This window comes from Ahaetulla prasina, chromosome 3, assembly GCF_028640845.1.
Source record: "Ahaetulla prasina isolate Xishuangbanna chromosome 3, ASM2864084v1, whole genome shotgun sequence".
Classification (NCBI taxonomy): Eukaryota; Metazoa; Chordata; class Lepidosauria; order Squamata; family Colubridae; genus Ahaetulla; species Ahaetulla prasina.
Genome location: NC_080541.1, coordinates 163,753,484 through 163,769,862, shown reverse-complemented (window position 1 = coordinate 163,769,862; position 16,379 = coordinate 163,753,484). Strand labels below are relative to the sequence as shown.

General features: G+C 39.6%; 2 protein-coding genes across 5 annotated transcripts in view; one reads left to right on the top strand and one right to left on the bottom strand.

Annotated features, from left to right (window-relative positions):
- The window catches only part of PATJ (PATJ crumbs cell polarity complex component), a 176,975-nt gene extending 168,640 nt beyond the window's left edge, over positions 1-8,335 (top strand). For all 4 annotated transcript variants that reach the window (XM_058178715.1, XM_058178716.1, XM_058178713.1 and 1 more), the window contains 3 exons: positions 989-1,092; positions 4,143-4,266; positions 6,165-8,335. In XM_058178715.1, the coding sequence (XP_058034698.1) occupies positions 989-1,092; positions 4,143-4,266; positions 6,165-6,311 (375 nt within the window). In that variant the 3' untranslated portion in view covers positions 6,312-8,335. The remainder of the gene's footprint in view (positions 1-988; positions 1,093-4,142; positions 4,267-6,164) is intronic.
- A 4,453-nt stretch (positions 8,336-12,788) lies between these two features.
- LOC131195043 (uncharacterized protein K02A2.6-like) lies at positions 12,789-16,113 on the bottom strand (the record flags this gene model as incomplete). The annotated part of the gene is made up of 4 exons (XM_058176668.1): positions 12,789-12,837; positions 14,018-14,829; positions 15,460-15,609; positions 15,682-16,113. Coding segments are annotated over 4 exons (1,443 nt in total), but the record flags the coding sequence as incomplete, so codon positions are not given.
- Between the last annotated feature and the right edge of the window lie 266 nt (positions 16,114-16,379).

Here is a 16,379-nt window from a genome sequence, read left to right as displayed (position 1 = left end):
TGATGGTAGAGCGTTTGAAGCAAGAAGGAACATAACACATCTCTAGTGATTTATTGAAAATATGGGTGAAGATGGGGGCCAATTGGTCAGCACAGACTTTTAAGCAAGAAGGAGTTATCTTGTCTGGGCCTGGAGCTTTTCCTGGCTTTTGTCTGTGAAATAGGTTGTGTTTAAATAACTGTGCTCTTTGCCTGAAGCTGAATTCATACCACAGAAGTGAATTCATTCTTTGAAATCTGATATTCACCACTGACACATCATTAAGTAATTCTATTATCAGCAAAATGACCTCATGGTAAAATGGGTAAGAAAGGTCAGATGACTGGAGATAGGGCTGTGGGAATGCTAATTGTCAGGATGTCTTGGGCAGGACCACAAAGAAATGTGTTAATGCTCTTTGCAAAGGAGAGATTAGTATCTCTGGGGAATATTTGATCCAGCCTGGCTGTTTGGATGCCCCCTGATAATTGAATCAGCTGTTTGCAGTCCTGGTAAAGAGATAAAGAGAAGCTTTTTGTGAGTTCTCGAACTTTGGTGTGTTTTCTCTCCCAATGACACACAAGCACACACAGAGAGATTATTGCCATTAAAAGCAAACAAACAAATATGAGCAGTTTTGCAGTGATTTCATTCTAACCGGAAAGTTGAGTTAAATTGATATATTGCCTGTATTTGAAGATAAAACTTTCAGGATGTGGATTAACACTTAACAATGAACTTTGAGGCTTAAAAGTGTTGCCAGTGGGCTGAACTTTTGCTCCCCCAGATCCAATTTGGGTGACTGAATCAGTTCTTTAAAGGAATAACTAAATAAATGAGTTCTTGATTCACTTATTAATCTATCAGTTTTCACTTGAGCCTTAAGCAGGCTACATTGTCAGTGGTTTAACTCGATCCATTAATATGGCCATCAAATATAACCCATTGCTAGTATTTTTCTAACAAAAATAAGTCACACCTTGTTGATACTTGTTTCTCCTTCCTGTAGGTAGTGGCTGATACCAACATCAGTGCCATTGCCAGCCAGATAGAGAATATGACTTCCAGCACTAACTTTACTCCACCCACTGAACATCATTCTGAATACCCAGAGTAAGTAAACACATTTGTGGATAGTATGATAGATAAAAGAACAGATTCGTGCTCAAAATAAGGCTTGTGCCATATTGATGGAAAAATATGGTGAATAATGAAATTGCTGCTACAAAGATAGACTGATAGATGTATAATTGATTTTTTTTAATGCATGCATGCAAACCTTTGGATTTTGTGTATTAAATTAGATTAGGGGTGAGCAATTAATTTTCCCAAAGGACCACATAAGAAACTGGGACTGTTGTGGAGGCTCCCACCAATGTCAGCCCGCTACCTGCCAATGCTGACCTGCCCCCCCACTGACGCTGCCCCCTCCAACATTGCCACGGGCTGGACAAGAACAGCCCGAGGGTCAGATGTTGCCCATAGTCTGTAAAATGTGCAGGTCTGCATTAGCATCTTCTACACTGTCAGATTATGTCAGCTTTCTGCTGAAATTCTCAACTTTGAAGATGAGCCTTTTTCCTTGTATATGGCAGAGTGGGCCATTATTCATATGATTCAAGTCCTATATAAACTCTAGGCAGAGCCGTAGAGCCTGTATAAAATCTATCTAGTGCAGAATTATATTGAACATAAATTGTGTAATTCTGCTTTCCTTAAGTTTGCCAGATGTTTGGACATAGAAGCAGCCCTCAATCATTCTCCCTGTGCATCTGAATATATGGTGGTCCAAATACAAGTCATGGCTATTAGTTCATAAATTGGAATTAGGCATGCTTTCTATATTTCTAATTTCTCTCCCCCATATCCATTTTGTAGGATTTGTAGAAACCTTTTACGGTCCTCTCTCCTGATAGTTAATGTAAATATTTCTGCTTTCAAGCTTCTAATTTCAAATAATGTTTCCAATGGTGCAAAATATACTACAATGAATTTTTCAGACTGCTGGAAGATTTTTGTTTTCATTCTTTTGACTGATCAAAAGAACAAGCTGTTCTTCTGAGGTTGGGTGGGTTTTCCCCCACTGACATGTTGTCATGTTTATTATCCTTCTGTCTGGTTGTGTTTTCACTTGAGATGATTTATGACAACTGCAATTCCAGATGATCTTCTGCTAGAGAAATTAAATGTGGAATCTTCTCAAAAATTGTCTTGATAAATGCTGTACAAACTTTTTCTTTTTAAAAATTAAGTTGAATGCTTTCTCACTTGGATTCATGAATCCCGCCACACAGACATATTTTGCTGTAATATATTGAATTAATTCTTGCACGTATACATTTGAAATACCGTGTTTCTTCAAAAATAAGACCGGGTCTTATTTTTTCTCAAAAAGGTGCATTAGGGCTTACTTTCTGGTGAGATCTTATTTTGGGGGAAATACGGTACTAAATGCACCCATCTGGCTGACAATCTTAACTGGGGCTTATTTTGGGGATAGGGCTTATATTATGAGCATCCTGAAAAATCATGCTAGGACTTATTTTCCAGTTGCGTCTTATTTTCAGGGAAACAGGGCACATCTTTCTTCAAGAGGCTTGGGAATCTTTTGCCAAGTACTTTCTTTTTTAATTGTTTTGCCTAGAACGGGGGGTCCAACGTTGGCAATTTTTAGACCTGTGGACTTCAACTCCCAGAAGTCCCTAGCCAGCAATGTTGGCTGAAGAATTCTGGAAGTTGAAGTCCACAGGTCTTGAAGTTGCCAATGTTGGACACCTTGGTGTAGAAAAGAGAATTGTTCCAAAGGTTTAGAAACAGCAGTTTGCTGAGCCCTTGTTTCTTATTGTTGCTTCATTTAGGCACAAGGCTGATGGAGATTGTCCTTGTTACCATCTTTTTGTTAAATAAACATAAATACCTATCTCTACAGCTATGTTGCAGGAATTTATTACTCGAAATATGGTCATGTCACTCAAGTTGTTTAGTCTAGTGGCAGTACTATAATTCCCAAATAGCATGCATCATTATTAAGTCGGGTAAGAAGGCTGAAGCCACTCCATTCAAGGCAGAGCAGTAGCTTGTTGCTACTTAGTATAATGATTCTGTCTGTGTAGAACCAAGCAGAAATATTTATGCCCATCACAGATGGAGAAAGACAGTAATGAAGGGAATACTGAGGACACAGCTGTCCCCCCACTTGATTGTGTGCAGAACATGTTTCTCCATACAACTTGCCATCTGTCAAGGCCCAAAAATACATGATGTGATTCTCCCTAATAGATTTTATTTTCACTGTTACTCACCCATAGGTAGAATCTTGCCAAACTAAAGCAAAGTGCCACCACCCCCTAAAGCATATTCTCCGGGAATTATTAAATAGCCGTCTTCACTCTCTTTATCTCACACAAACTATCTGAACTGAATTGTCTTTTGAATCTCTGAAATGCACACCTTCCCTCCTGGGAATCCAGACTACATTCCATCACATCATCCTTTTGATGGAATTAATCCTATTAATCCTATCCTAATATGCCACCCGGCCTGCTTAGATCTTATTCCACATCTCTCGTAACTGGTTCTCCGCCTCAACTAACTCTGTCTTCTCCAGACTTCCTTGTACTCCCAATAGATCTGAAGGGCATCTGTCCAGGAAAAAAGGAAGTAGGTGAATTATGTTAAAGGTTCCTGCCAAAAGCAATTATCTTACCAAACAAATGTTTCAATCAAATTAGAAAACCCGTGTATTCCTGATCTGTAGTGTGTTAGTGCTCCACATTCTTTGTTTCATGAATTCTTACAGTATTAATAGGTGCAGAGATCAGTAACCTGTAGCGTTTTCAGTTACGGGAAATGTTATATTTTCTTATTTCAGACATTGAAAATAAAGACAGAGGAGTATTGGGGAATAGAAGGGAGTTGACAGCATTTTTGCAAGCACATAGCTAATTCCTGGGAAAATCAGTTATGGAATTCATACTTTGTATTCCAGACTTTAATATCTCCCATCAAGAGCTCCCAGATCTTAAGCTTGGGAGACATAAATAAAATAGACAAAACCATTGCAAGACAGCCATTGCTCTGATGGAATGAGCCAGCTATAGCGATGCTGTTTTTCCTCATATTAAATAACCAATGTATTCATGAATGTTTGCTGTCTTTTTCAGAGCATCTCAGCCTAAAATCATTATATTGGAGAAAGGGTCAGATGGATTGGGCTTTAGCATTGTAGGAGGTTTCGGAAGCCCACAAGGAGACCTCCCGATATATGTCAAGACAATTTTTGCAAAGGTACTTCAAAACGTTACTTTGTAATGGCCCTTTGCATTGATATTCAATTTGACTCATTCTTTTGATGACGAACATGGGGGGGAAAGTTAGATGTTTTGTATTTTACAATAATATATAGAAAACTGGGACAACTTGATTTTTTTTCCCCCAATTTCATTTAAAAGGCCATGCTACACGTGGAAATTTTGCTATTGTGCAAATTTTAAGAAACAATTGCAGAACGAATTAGTTTAGACTGGAGCAGGAACATGTGGGAATACCACTGTTAATCTTTACCACTGAAATCTCTTGACCCTCCATGGGTTGTTATTTATTTCAGGCATGAAATATCCCATATTATTTTACTACAAACCACATATATAAATTATATATCATATTCCTAATCAGTTTACTTTTGTTGGTTTAATTATTTACTTAATTGGACTCAAATGGCATGCTTGTCCAATAGGACACTGAAAAATTAATGTTCCTATCTTCCTTTCTTAATACGAAGAGTAAAATAATAAAACAAAATAACAAAATAACATACTGTAACTCATTAAAATATACAAGTTACATAAATTAACAGGCATTACGAAGAAAACAAATATCACTTAAAAAACTGCCAAACATTCAAATAAAACAGAGGATAGGGACTACTTACTTATGGCATGAAAAATCAGGCAGAGGCCTAGTCTGATCATACAAGAAAACTACCCCATTTCTGTTGTTCAGCAATCAATTTCTGTGATTAAGTGAGTCACATCTAATTTTACAAAAGTTTCTGCCACAGTTGTTAAGCGAATCAACTGCAGTTGTTAAGTGAACCACACGATCCTTAAGTGAATCCACCTCCCCCCAGTGATTTTGCTTGTTGGAAACAATCTAGAAAGTTCACAAATGACAATCACATGACCCTGGGACATTGCAACCATTGTAAATGCATGCCGGCTGCCAAGTGCCCAAATTTTGACCAGTTGACTGTGGGCAGTCGTAAGTGCGAGGACCAGTTGTAATTAACTTTTTTTCAGTGCCATTGTAACTATGTATTCCAAAGAGGTTGCAGTTGATTATATTGCTTTATCCCCCCAACACTGTGCTCAGAATGAATTTGCGCAATTAGCAATGAACATTAATGGGGCAAATCATGTTAATTTAATACAGTTCATTTAAAATATCTTAATTTCCAAATGAACCAAAGACAAGCAAATAAATTAACACGATACAAAGATCATAATGAAAAGCCTTTTAATATCTCCTTCCTTCTTCCTTCTGTTGGACATGTTTTTACTATTTTATTGCAAGCATATTTAAGTAGATAATGTACAGTACCGTGCATTTTATTAATATGTTTACCTTTGCTATGGTATGCAATGTACATTAAAAAATGGGAATAGGGTCTTTTCCTATACAGATGTGTCTTGACAGAAATTATGAGATGTGGGATAAGAGAAGTGACTGTCCTGTCCATAATAAAAAAAAATACTTGGAAAAGAAAAAGTAGGATAACAGTAGAATCTGGGCAGTCCAAAAACGTTCACCTGTTATTTAATTCCATAAAATTAAAAATAAGCATGATCGATGAAGATTCTCAGTGATCCAGTTTGAATTGCCTGGAAGTTGTGTCATGGTAACTGGACTTATTTTCTTTTTTCGTTTGAAACGTTCTTCAAGAAAAGAAGCCCAATGGCCATGACTCAACATGCAGGAAAATAAGTATTGATTTCCATATAGAAGATTTATTTGGAAGGATGTGCCTGTGAAAGGCTAACCACCAGCATTTTGAGTTCACACAGTTGATGCTTTTTGTGACTGCCATCTCCGTGTTCACTATAATTTATCTATAATTTTAGTCCCAAAACATTGCTTGGCTGATGATGTGTATTGTTTCTGGTCTGTTTTGTTTACTTTCTTTCCAGGGAGCAGCTGCAGATGATGGCAGACTGAAGCGAGGCGATCAGATTCTAGCTGTTAATGGACAGTCTCTGGAAGGTGTGACTCATGAGCAAGCCGTAGCTATTCTGAAGCACCAAAAGGGGGCAGTGACATTAACGGTGTTGCCATGAGCTCTGCTGCAAAGGCAGTTTGGGCTGGATGCAATTATTTCTAAGCATTGCTAGAGCTGCTATAAAATGATCTACAATCCTTGTCAGGTGGCAACCCAGCTCCAGCTAAAATTAGCACATATTATTAAGAATGTTGCTATGCAGCTACTGCCATTGTCGTGGTCCATTATGTCTTGTCATTGAAGCTATTTGTGAAAGCCTTAATCCTACATCTCATCCCTTGTCCTCTTGAATGGGCTTTTGATTCCTTCCTTTGTCCATAATTATTATCTTTTACTAGGAAATGTAATCAGGAAACTAAAATTAGCATATATACTAGAAAGAATGTGGCCGTTTGTTGGTTTCATTCTAATGAACAGATAGAAATACTGATTGACTTTTCATCTCGTTCATGGTTTGATTGTCAAACTTTTTAGCCGTGCCAGAAAACATTAAAACATAATTCAATTACAGCTTTTTTGAATAATGAAATATCAAATTCTCCAGTGGGAAATTAATTTCATATGAATTTCTAATGATGAAGTGCCAATTCTCCTGTCTAATCTCTCTGGATAAATATATATAAGTTAGTTATAACCACGACAAGTAAATTTTAAGGTTCTCCTTATTCATTTTCTGGTTTTGGAAAATCCTTCATAGATTGGCAAGAATCTTTAGAAGTTCCTATCTCTGGACAGATAGTTAAATAGTGGAAATAATTTGTACCGTGTAAAGCGGGGTGAGAATGATGGTCCCTTTATGGTTTATGGACTTCAAGTCCCAGAATTCCTGAGCCATACTGGCTCAGGAATTCTGGGAGTTGCAGTTCACAAGTCATAAAGGGGCCATGGTTCCCAGCCTCTGGTGTAAAGCGTAACTCCACTGAAATGAATGACAATGAGCCTTAATTTGGAATTAAGGTTACTTATTGTTTATAATGATAATATTATAAAGAATTGTAAACATGATCTACCAATCTCATGATCAAATTCTGACATTCATGTCTCACCAATAAATAAAATGGCAATTTTCTATTTAAAATCCTGCAGCTTCTGTAAAATATGTTTACTGTTATGATGTAATTAGAATGCAATAAGATCATCTTGTTTAAAATAAAGTATGTCTCTTAACTATGCCAAGGTGAATAAGTAGTGGTCAAAAAAGAAATGGCATATCTTGTTAAGAATAATGTCTGTGTTTTCATGTTCTGTCTTTGGATCTAGCGAATCACAAAGTGCATTAAGCTATTGGAATATAGCAATAGCTATGCATATTCCATGAATAGTGCCTGAAAGCAGATTAAAATGATTTTAAAAGGTTTCTACTCAATGTCCAAATTAATGATATTTATATGAAATGCAAGTGAAAATGGCCATGAAGAAAACTCACTAATTCTTTTTAAGAGTTGAGGACATTTGATATTGTCAGGTTATGCTTAGATTTACATTGGATATTCATTCTTAACTTGAAGGTATAAAAGATGTTAATTTGTTTAAGAATTGTGATTGGCCAAGAATGTATATTTTAAATGGATATAATCATCCTTTTAACTGTTTTGCAAACAGTGGAGCTTCTTTTCACAGGTTTCTGATGAAGGGGATGTTGGGCTTATATGCTAAAATAATGTGCATGTTTTCTAGCTCAGATGGGAGATCATCTCACTGTTGCTTATAATTTACACTTTTTATGTGTTTCATATAGTGCTGTCAAAAAGCCCCGATATACCAAAAAAAAAAAACCCCAAACAAACCGCATTGCAACCTGCAGATAAATTGGTGATGATATGGGGAAGTCAGTGCTATATGTAAACATTCAAAAGCACAATCTGGTTGGAGGTTTTCCATCTGTCACGTCCTTCAGAGATAAATGGGAATTACTTAAGTGTAAATTGCCCAGTTGATTGTGCCTCAGTTGTTTAAGCAGAAATCTTTGTCTTTCAGAGAGTTTATGGGTTTTAGGTTTTGTTAATGCTGCTAATTTCTACGAGGGGCGGTGATACCTACTGTACGTTTGTGTATAAAATAAAATGTTTTATGAATTCCAAAGATTCTTAATAAAGTTCACTTGCATAAATAATGGTGGCATGGTGGGAAGGAATTAACATTGCACCCATTCACAGAAACATAACTATGATATTACAGATTATTTTGGTCTTTGCCAGCAAATAAACTTTAACATGACTATGGGGAAAGGCTTAAAAATCCAAGCATGACACAACTTTCAGACTTAAGCAAAAAAGCATGGAAAAGCACTTGCTGATTTTACCCAATTATTAATGCAAAGACTAAGTCATTTAGTGATATTGTCCAGACACGTTTTAGAAGAGAAGAATGTACATCCTGGAAAATGGTCTATCCCATTATATTTGACTCTAAAATATAATATAGGACTAAAAGTATTAAAAATGACAGCCATTTGCAAAAATGGGGGAAACAAGCCAATATTGTTAGTGATTAAACATTTGTGGAGGATGATCGTAAATATCACATATTAGGAATAGTGGCCAGTGCTAATATATTATTATATAGGGAATATTTTCCTGAGGTCTAGCTTAAAGAACTGAGAGGGTGATTCCACTTCTCTTTATGTTAGGAACATAAAGTTTGAATCAACTTATAAAATTGTATTTGACTATTTGTGGGTGTTATATTATATTGAAATTGGCATCACTGCAGTGCACCTCTCCTTATTGCTTCCCCCCCCCCAAGTAATACATTTAAAATGGGTAAGAATAAAAGATTTAGATCTAGCTCTGAATCATTTTCCCTTAAATTCAAAATGGCTCTAAACAAAAAAGCTAGACCTCATGCCTGCCGTATTATTGGCTAACATGCTTATCAAATCTTGGCTATAGAAATTCTTTTTTTAAGATATCGTTATTCATGGGCTGGGCTGAAGCAGAATTATAGCTGTTTCTTTTTAGTTATGTTCACTTATGTAGCTGTTTCAGTTACCCTTTAACCAATGCTTCTCATTAAAAAAATCTTAGAAAACATGTTCCTTCATTTTGTGCACCCTCTTAATATGTGAACAATTAAATGATATTAAATCTATCACTGCTGCTAGCTGCTATGCAAAAGACAGACTATAAATCCAACAAAATAAATGCAAAATAAAATAAAATGTGTGTGGGAGTGATTTCTGAAAACAAGTTGAAGAAGGAAGAGGGAATAAAGATTTTAACTGACACTGTGGCAGCATTTCAAATGCTATGGGGCAAGGTATTTATTTCTTGAATGTATACATAGAAAAACACATTGAATTTAATAGAAAAGAACAGGCTTTTTTCTCCTACTGTATATACTTAATTTGAGTGATAGGCAAACTCTAGCTCATTTTTTCAAGTAACTTAATAAACCAAAGTTTATATTCTGCCAACCATGTATTAAACACGATCCTCTTGCAAGTAATCAGCAATTCAGATTTCTGTCTTTCACAGAAGCATATATAATTTTTCTTTCTGTCTTTCACAAAGACATACAATCAGCATATACAGTCCTCTCAAATCTCTGTTAAAAGCAAGCTGCTAGTTCAGTTTTCCTTCACTGTCTATAAAAATGGACAGATGTATTATTGTTCTGTTCAGAACATCTGTTTAAAAAGGATAATTGGGAAAATAAGAAACAAGCATCTAAAACAATTTTAGTATAAATCATATATAACCTAATACGTTTAAGCAGGGGGGCAACCTTTACAACTTTAAGACTTGTGGACTTCAAGTCCCAGAATTCCTCAGCTAGCATAGGAATTCTGGGAGTTGAAGTCCACAAGTCTTAAAGTTGCCAAGATTAGATGCCCCTGTGTTAAACTCTTTGATCCTGACAAAAAACCAGAGTCCAGGACCTAGATGTCCTATTACTCTGGCTCGACTTTGCAAAAGTTGAAGGGAAGGGCCGGCAAGCCTCACAATAAAATCAATGAAACAAAATTCTTTCCAAATTTCAGGTTCTAAATAGTTCTTTTTTATTTAATAGATGCTTTGAAATATTTTTAATGCATCCATTTCTCTTAAAGGGAGGGGGAATTTAATATCTATATTCAATATATATCGTGTATCTTAAATCATAAGATCATTTAGCAAGTTATATGATACTGTTAAATGTAATTAAATTTTATTAAATGAATAATAATACCATTGTTCCAAATTTCAACTACAATGCAGCTGAATTCCATACTATTAATCAAATGAAATTGGTTATCACAGAAGTGCTATATAGAAAGACCCTTGTCTACCTGTCATGGTGCAATCCTCACAACATATGACTGATTCTGATTAATACTTTATTTATTTGTTATTTTTTTTAAAAAAAATCCTGCCTTTATTACTTTATACATAACTCAAGGTGGTAAACATACAAAATACTTCTTCCTATTTTCCCCACACAAACAACCCTGCGAGGTAGGTTGGATAGAGACAAGTGACTGGCTTTAAGGTCACCCAGCCAGCTTTCATGTCTAAAGCAGGACTAGAACTCATGCAGAATGAATACCTTCAGAGAATTCAGTGTACTTATGACCTTTGTTACAAAAATTGCTGGTCTCTTAAAGTTAATCTGAATAATATCATTTCAGGTCCAAAGTAAGACAGCTTGTCAAACCCACATCACAAGCACAGGCAAAAAAGCAAGAACTGCACAGGTTTCTTTTGGAAAGGGGTCTCCGAACTTGTGGACTTCAACTCCCAGAATTCTCCAGCTGGCACACAATCATTTGTTTGTTAGTTAATTATGATGAAATAGACTTTAAATTCATGAATCTCCTTTTCACTGAACATTGTGCATCCTAGACTACAAACTCCTGCCTTATGTCTTGATTGTTTACATCCAATGTTGGGTTATTTTCCCAACTCCACACATTCTCTCATATCGTGTCTCTGCTTCTTTTTAAGCAAAGCGTTACTGGGAAATTCCATGCAGAACAGACTCAGATGTTTTGGATTATTTTCCCATCATCCCCAGGGCTATTTTAAGGTCAGCAATTTGACTTCTATCTCGTTCGTTTGCATTTTTCCTCCAGCAACTTTGACAAAACCCCTCTTTTTTTTCATCAAGAAATGGAGGCAGCTTGTAGATTTTTGAACTGATGTACCTTTGAGGCAGGTTTTGGAACAATGGGATTAATTAAATATAAAAATTCCCACTAATTTTGGATTTAGCTTTCCTGGAGCTGTTGTTAAAAATACCATTAAAAATCCTTATTTTTATGCAATCCTGATTGATGATCAGGATTTAACTTATTAGCTTATCTTTTTCATTTTGACTTGCCCAGCTGCCTTTCAAATGACCGTGATCAAGTTTCAGTAGACAATCGTATTTCCTAGGATATTCTGTTAGAAAGGCAAGCAGAAGGTAACTTGCTTCCATTATATATGGAGGCATCTGCCCATGATGGCCCATTCAAGGGAAAGGGATCTGGCCTATTATATACCAAATATTTATGAGGAAGAGTGAATGAAGATTGTAGGGGACCAGGTTTGCCCATGGTGGCAGAGTATGTAAAGTCATGGCTTGCACATTCCCTGTGATCAAGATTTTTAGGGAAGGAGTGGGGGTTTACGGAGAGGGTAGCAGGGTCAAGCCTACTTAGTATTTGGATGTAGTGAAACAGTTGAAGCTGGAATGGCAAATGGAATTGTTGCTAAAGGTATTCTTTCAACCCTTCCTGAGTAGGTAAGAGGTGAGGAAGCTGAGCACCAGGAAGTGGAATTTGTGGGACTCACATGCTCCAACATCGTTTCTCACAACCAGACTGGTCCTACCGCCTTCCTTTCAGCTGTTCTGAGAGGGCACAATTGTGCCTTGCACTTAGTCCCTAGCACTTGGACTGGCATCGCCATGTGCCATTGGTGAAGTTTATGCCCCTGTTCTAAGGGTGCTGCCTGCCAGGAACCCTCAAAGGCTAAATGAAGAGGCAGGGAGTCTTACTCTGAGCCAATTTTTCCTTGTTGGCGTAAGAGAAGAGACTGAGCTGGAAGGTAGGGTTAAACATGTCATTAGTTTAGAGTCCTTGTGTTGCCAAGGAATTCAGTGGACCCTTATCTAGCATCAATTTAGTTTTTACCATTAATTGATTAGATTGTTAAATTAGAGGTTACAATAACAAACCCTTTTGTGCTTTGAACACAAAGAATGCTCGTGGTTATTTTTGCCTGACAATTGGCCATGAAATACACCTTTGTGGTCCTCTGTTTAAAAAAATTGAACTGATTTTGCTGAAGTAACATTCTTGAGTGTTACCGTGAAAATGTGGTGGGGCCTGCCCATAAGTCATCAGATATTGGGCTTGAGCGTAAATGTATTGCTTTTAAAAAAAATTAAAGCTATTTTAGCTTGTACTATTTTTCTGAGTTTTCTGAATCTAGAAAGACCACAGAAGCTACCACATTTTCTCCAGGAATCAGTTGCCTGCCTTGCCTTAAAAGGACTAAATAATCTGTGATGTGAAAAATGTAAAGATGTTCCATAATTCAAAGGGAGGAAGATGGTAAAACTAAGCCTCCTAGAAGTGGGGGGCTGGCTTAATGCCATCTTTTTTCTGTTGCTGCCATCTCATAGGACACAGAGAAAGAGAAACAGGAACAGGAACAAGAAATAAATAAGAAAGAAGGCCAGAAATGTTACTTGCAATTAGTTGGGTCAAAGCCCAAACTTGCAAAGGTAGTTCTTGTTTGATGACATTTTCAGAGGCTATCCTTGTTGTCAGAATACAGCCTTGATACTCTTCACATTCACTTCCTGTTATGTTTGGGCAGTAACGAGGCAGGAGACCAGGGTAGTGACAACAGCTCTTTAATATACAGTGAACCCAGCAACCAGTACTGGGGCAAACCTCTCTTTATATACAATTCGGCCGGTGGCCTCAACCAATCAGCAACGTGCTAATTCCCGCCAAAACTTTTAAAGATACATTACACTCCTTCCCTCCCAGAAAACACTTTACTTATATTTGCATACATTTAGCATATTATTTCTCTACGTAGTCGCACAGGTACGCTGGGCGTTTCCTAACTCGCCCGGACCTGCGCGGTTCATTATCTGGGAGTGAGTCGAGCTGACGGGAGGGACTGCTCGTTCCTCTCAGCTCCTCCTCCGGGCCATCCGGCCTTGGATTACTTGCCGAGTCGTGCCCGCTGTCCTCCGGAAGGATCGGATGGTGTCGCTGGACCTCGTCTGAGCCAGATAAGTCCCCCGTTTTTTCTTGGCTTGAGTCAGCTGCGGGTTCAATCAATGAATAGTCAGGGCCCGTTCCGTCTATTTCTGGTCTAGTGATAATCCTATTCCTCAGCTGATCTATGTGGCGTCTCCACACTCGGCCGTCCTCTATCTCTACAAGATAAGACTTGGGCCCCGTGATGTCAATGATTGTTCCCTTTAACCAGTTTGGGCCGTCACCGTAATTGTGCGCCCATACAGGACTCTCTATGGTTAGTTCCCTTGTTTTGCCTGATATTGTTTTGTACCCGTCTGGCGTGTAAGTCGGGTTTAACCGGTCTAAGGGGCATCTTAGTTTTCGCCCCATCAGTGGCTCCGCTGGGCTGCGGCCAGTAGCTACACAAGGGGTCCTGTGTTGTACCGTCAGGAATGCGTCAATTTGTGATTGCCAATCACCCGGGCCGCTTCTTGACAATGCCTCTTTCGCGCTCCGGACGAAACGTTCAGCAAGGCGCTGAGAGGGCATGTCGGATGCCCTCTTCTGCTAAATACCCCTCAAAAAGTGTCGCGGTGAACTGTGGCCCATTGTCTGACACGAGAGTGTCCGGCAGCCCGTGCGTAGCGAAGAGGTGCCTTAGTGCTGAAATGACAGCTTCAGCGGTTGTGGATTTCATTGGGATGATCTCCAGCCATTTGGAGAATGCATCCACCACTATTAGAAACGTTTGGCCATGGAAGGGGCCCGCGAAGTCTATGTGTATACGGGACCAAGGGCCTTGGGGTTTCTCCCACTCCCGGACTGGGGCCGTTGGTGGTAGTGGTCTGGACTCCTGGCACCTTTGGCATTTGCCAACCTTGTCGCTAATCTCCTTGTCCATTAGGGGCCACCACACATAGCTTCTAGCTAAACCCTTCATTCTCACGATCCCAGGGTGACCTTCGTGCAGAAGTTCCAGAACTTTTCCCCTCAATTTCTCTGGAACTACCACCCTATCCCCCCAGAGCAGGCACCCCCCTTGCACCGATAATTCCCCGCTTTTCTTGACAAATTCTTTGAAACGCTCGCCCAACGCAGCGGGCCACCCTCTTTGGACCCAACTGATTACAGTTCTCAAAGTAATGTCCCGGTATGACGCCCGAGCCACCTCCTTAGACGTGACTGGGCCAGAGTCCAGAGAGTCAATTAACAGTATGGGCGTCCTCGGAGTGGGGTCCTCGATCGCCCCTGACAGTGGGCATCTGCTTAACGCGTCCGCATGCCCCAACTCCTTTCCTGGCCGATGCTGCAGTTTATAGGAGTAGGCGGCTAAAAAGATAGTCCATCGGGTCAATCGGGGCGAGAGTGCCACAGGCGTTGGGCGGTCGCCAGCCAGTAACCCCAACAGTGGTCTGTGGTCTGTAACAATTTCAAAGTCTCTACCAAAGACGTATTCGTGAAACTTTTTTACTCCTGAAACTATAGCTAGGGCTTCCCTATCCAGCTGACTATAGTTCCTCTCTGCCGAGGACATTGTTCTGGAGTAGAAGGCTATTGGGGCTTCTGTGCCATTTGGAAGCCGGTGGCTGAGCACAGCACCCACCCTGTAGGGGGAAGCATCGCAAACTAATACCAATGGCATTGTGCTATGATACTGGATCAGTAAACTATCGCTCGAGAGCAGGTTTTTTACTGCCTCGAAAGCCCTAGCTTCCGTCTTTCCCCAAGACCAAACAGCATTCTTTCCCAGTAACTTATGTAGCGGCTCGGCAACGGTTGCCTTATTTTTCAAAAAGACCGCGTAAAAGTTCACTAGGCCCAGGAATGCCTGCAGCTCTGTTTTGTTTTTGGGCGCTGGAGCCTTTCTTATTGCCTTGACCTTGCTCTCCGTGGGGTGAATTCCCTCCTTGTCTATTCTGTAGCCCAAGAACTCTACGGATTCTACCCCTATTTGGCATTTGTTCACTTTAACTTTTAGACCGGCTGACCGGAAAATGCCCAAAACCTTTCTCAAACGCTCCCCCAATTCGTTTAAATTTTCGGCTGATACCAATACATCATCAAAATAGGGGACCACCCCCGGGAGCCCTTGCAGAAGTCGCTCCATTAAATTTTGAAATAGCCCAGGTGCCACACTCACCCCAAACTGTAACCGGGTACACTTGAAAGCACCTCGGTGAGTCACAATTGTCTGGGCTTCGGCTGTGTTGGCGTCTACGGGCAGTTGTTGATAAGCTTGGGCCAAATCTAATTTGGCAAAAACGTGCCCTTGCCCCAGCGAGTGCAGCAAGTGTTGCACCACTGGGACCGGGTAAGCGCTTTTTTGCAAGGCTTTGTTTAAAGTTGCCTTGTAATCAGCGCAGATTCTAATTGACCCATCTGGTTTCACTGGGGTGACGATTGGCGTCTCCCACTTTGCATGATCGACTGGCACTAGTATCCCCTGACTGACTAGTTTGTCTATCTCCCTGTCAATCTTGGGTTTAAGGGCAAAAGGGACCCTCCTTGCTTTCAACCGTATGGGGGCTACCTGGGGGTCTAAATTGAAAGAGATAGGGGTCCCCTTGTACTTGCCCAGGCAGTCCTTGAAAACATCTTCGAATTCGTCCATGAGTGTGTCCTTTAGGTTAAAATCATTTCTGTAGATGCCAGTCACTCCCATGCCCAATGCTCGGAACCAGTCTAGTCCCAACAAACTTGGCAGAGTCCCTTCGACTATCGTGATGGGCAGGGTCTTCTTGTGTGGTCCGTACTCGACGCGGACGGAGGTTGTTCCTCGAACAGGGATGCGATTCCCTTGGTAGTCTTGAACTTTTAGCCGCTGTGTTTGCAGTTTGCGTTTGGCGATCTTCGGCAAAGCTTTCGCAAACGTGTCCCAGGACATGATTGTGATCGCTGATCCTGTGTCCACCTCCAGTCGGCACGGCACTCCTTCGATTTTCGGTTTTGTGAAGATTTTCT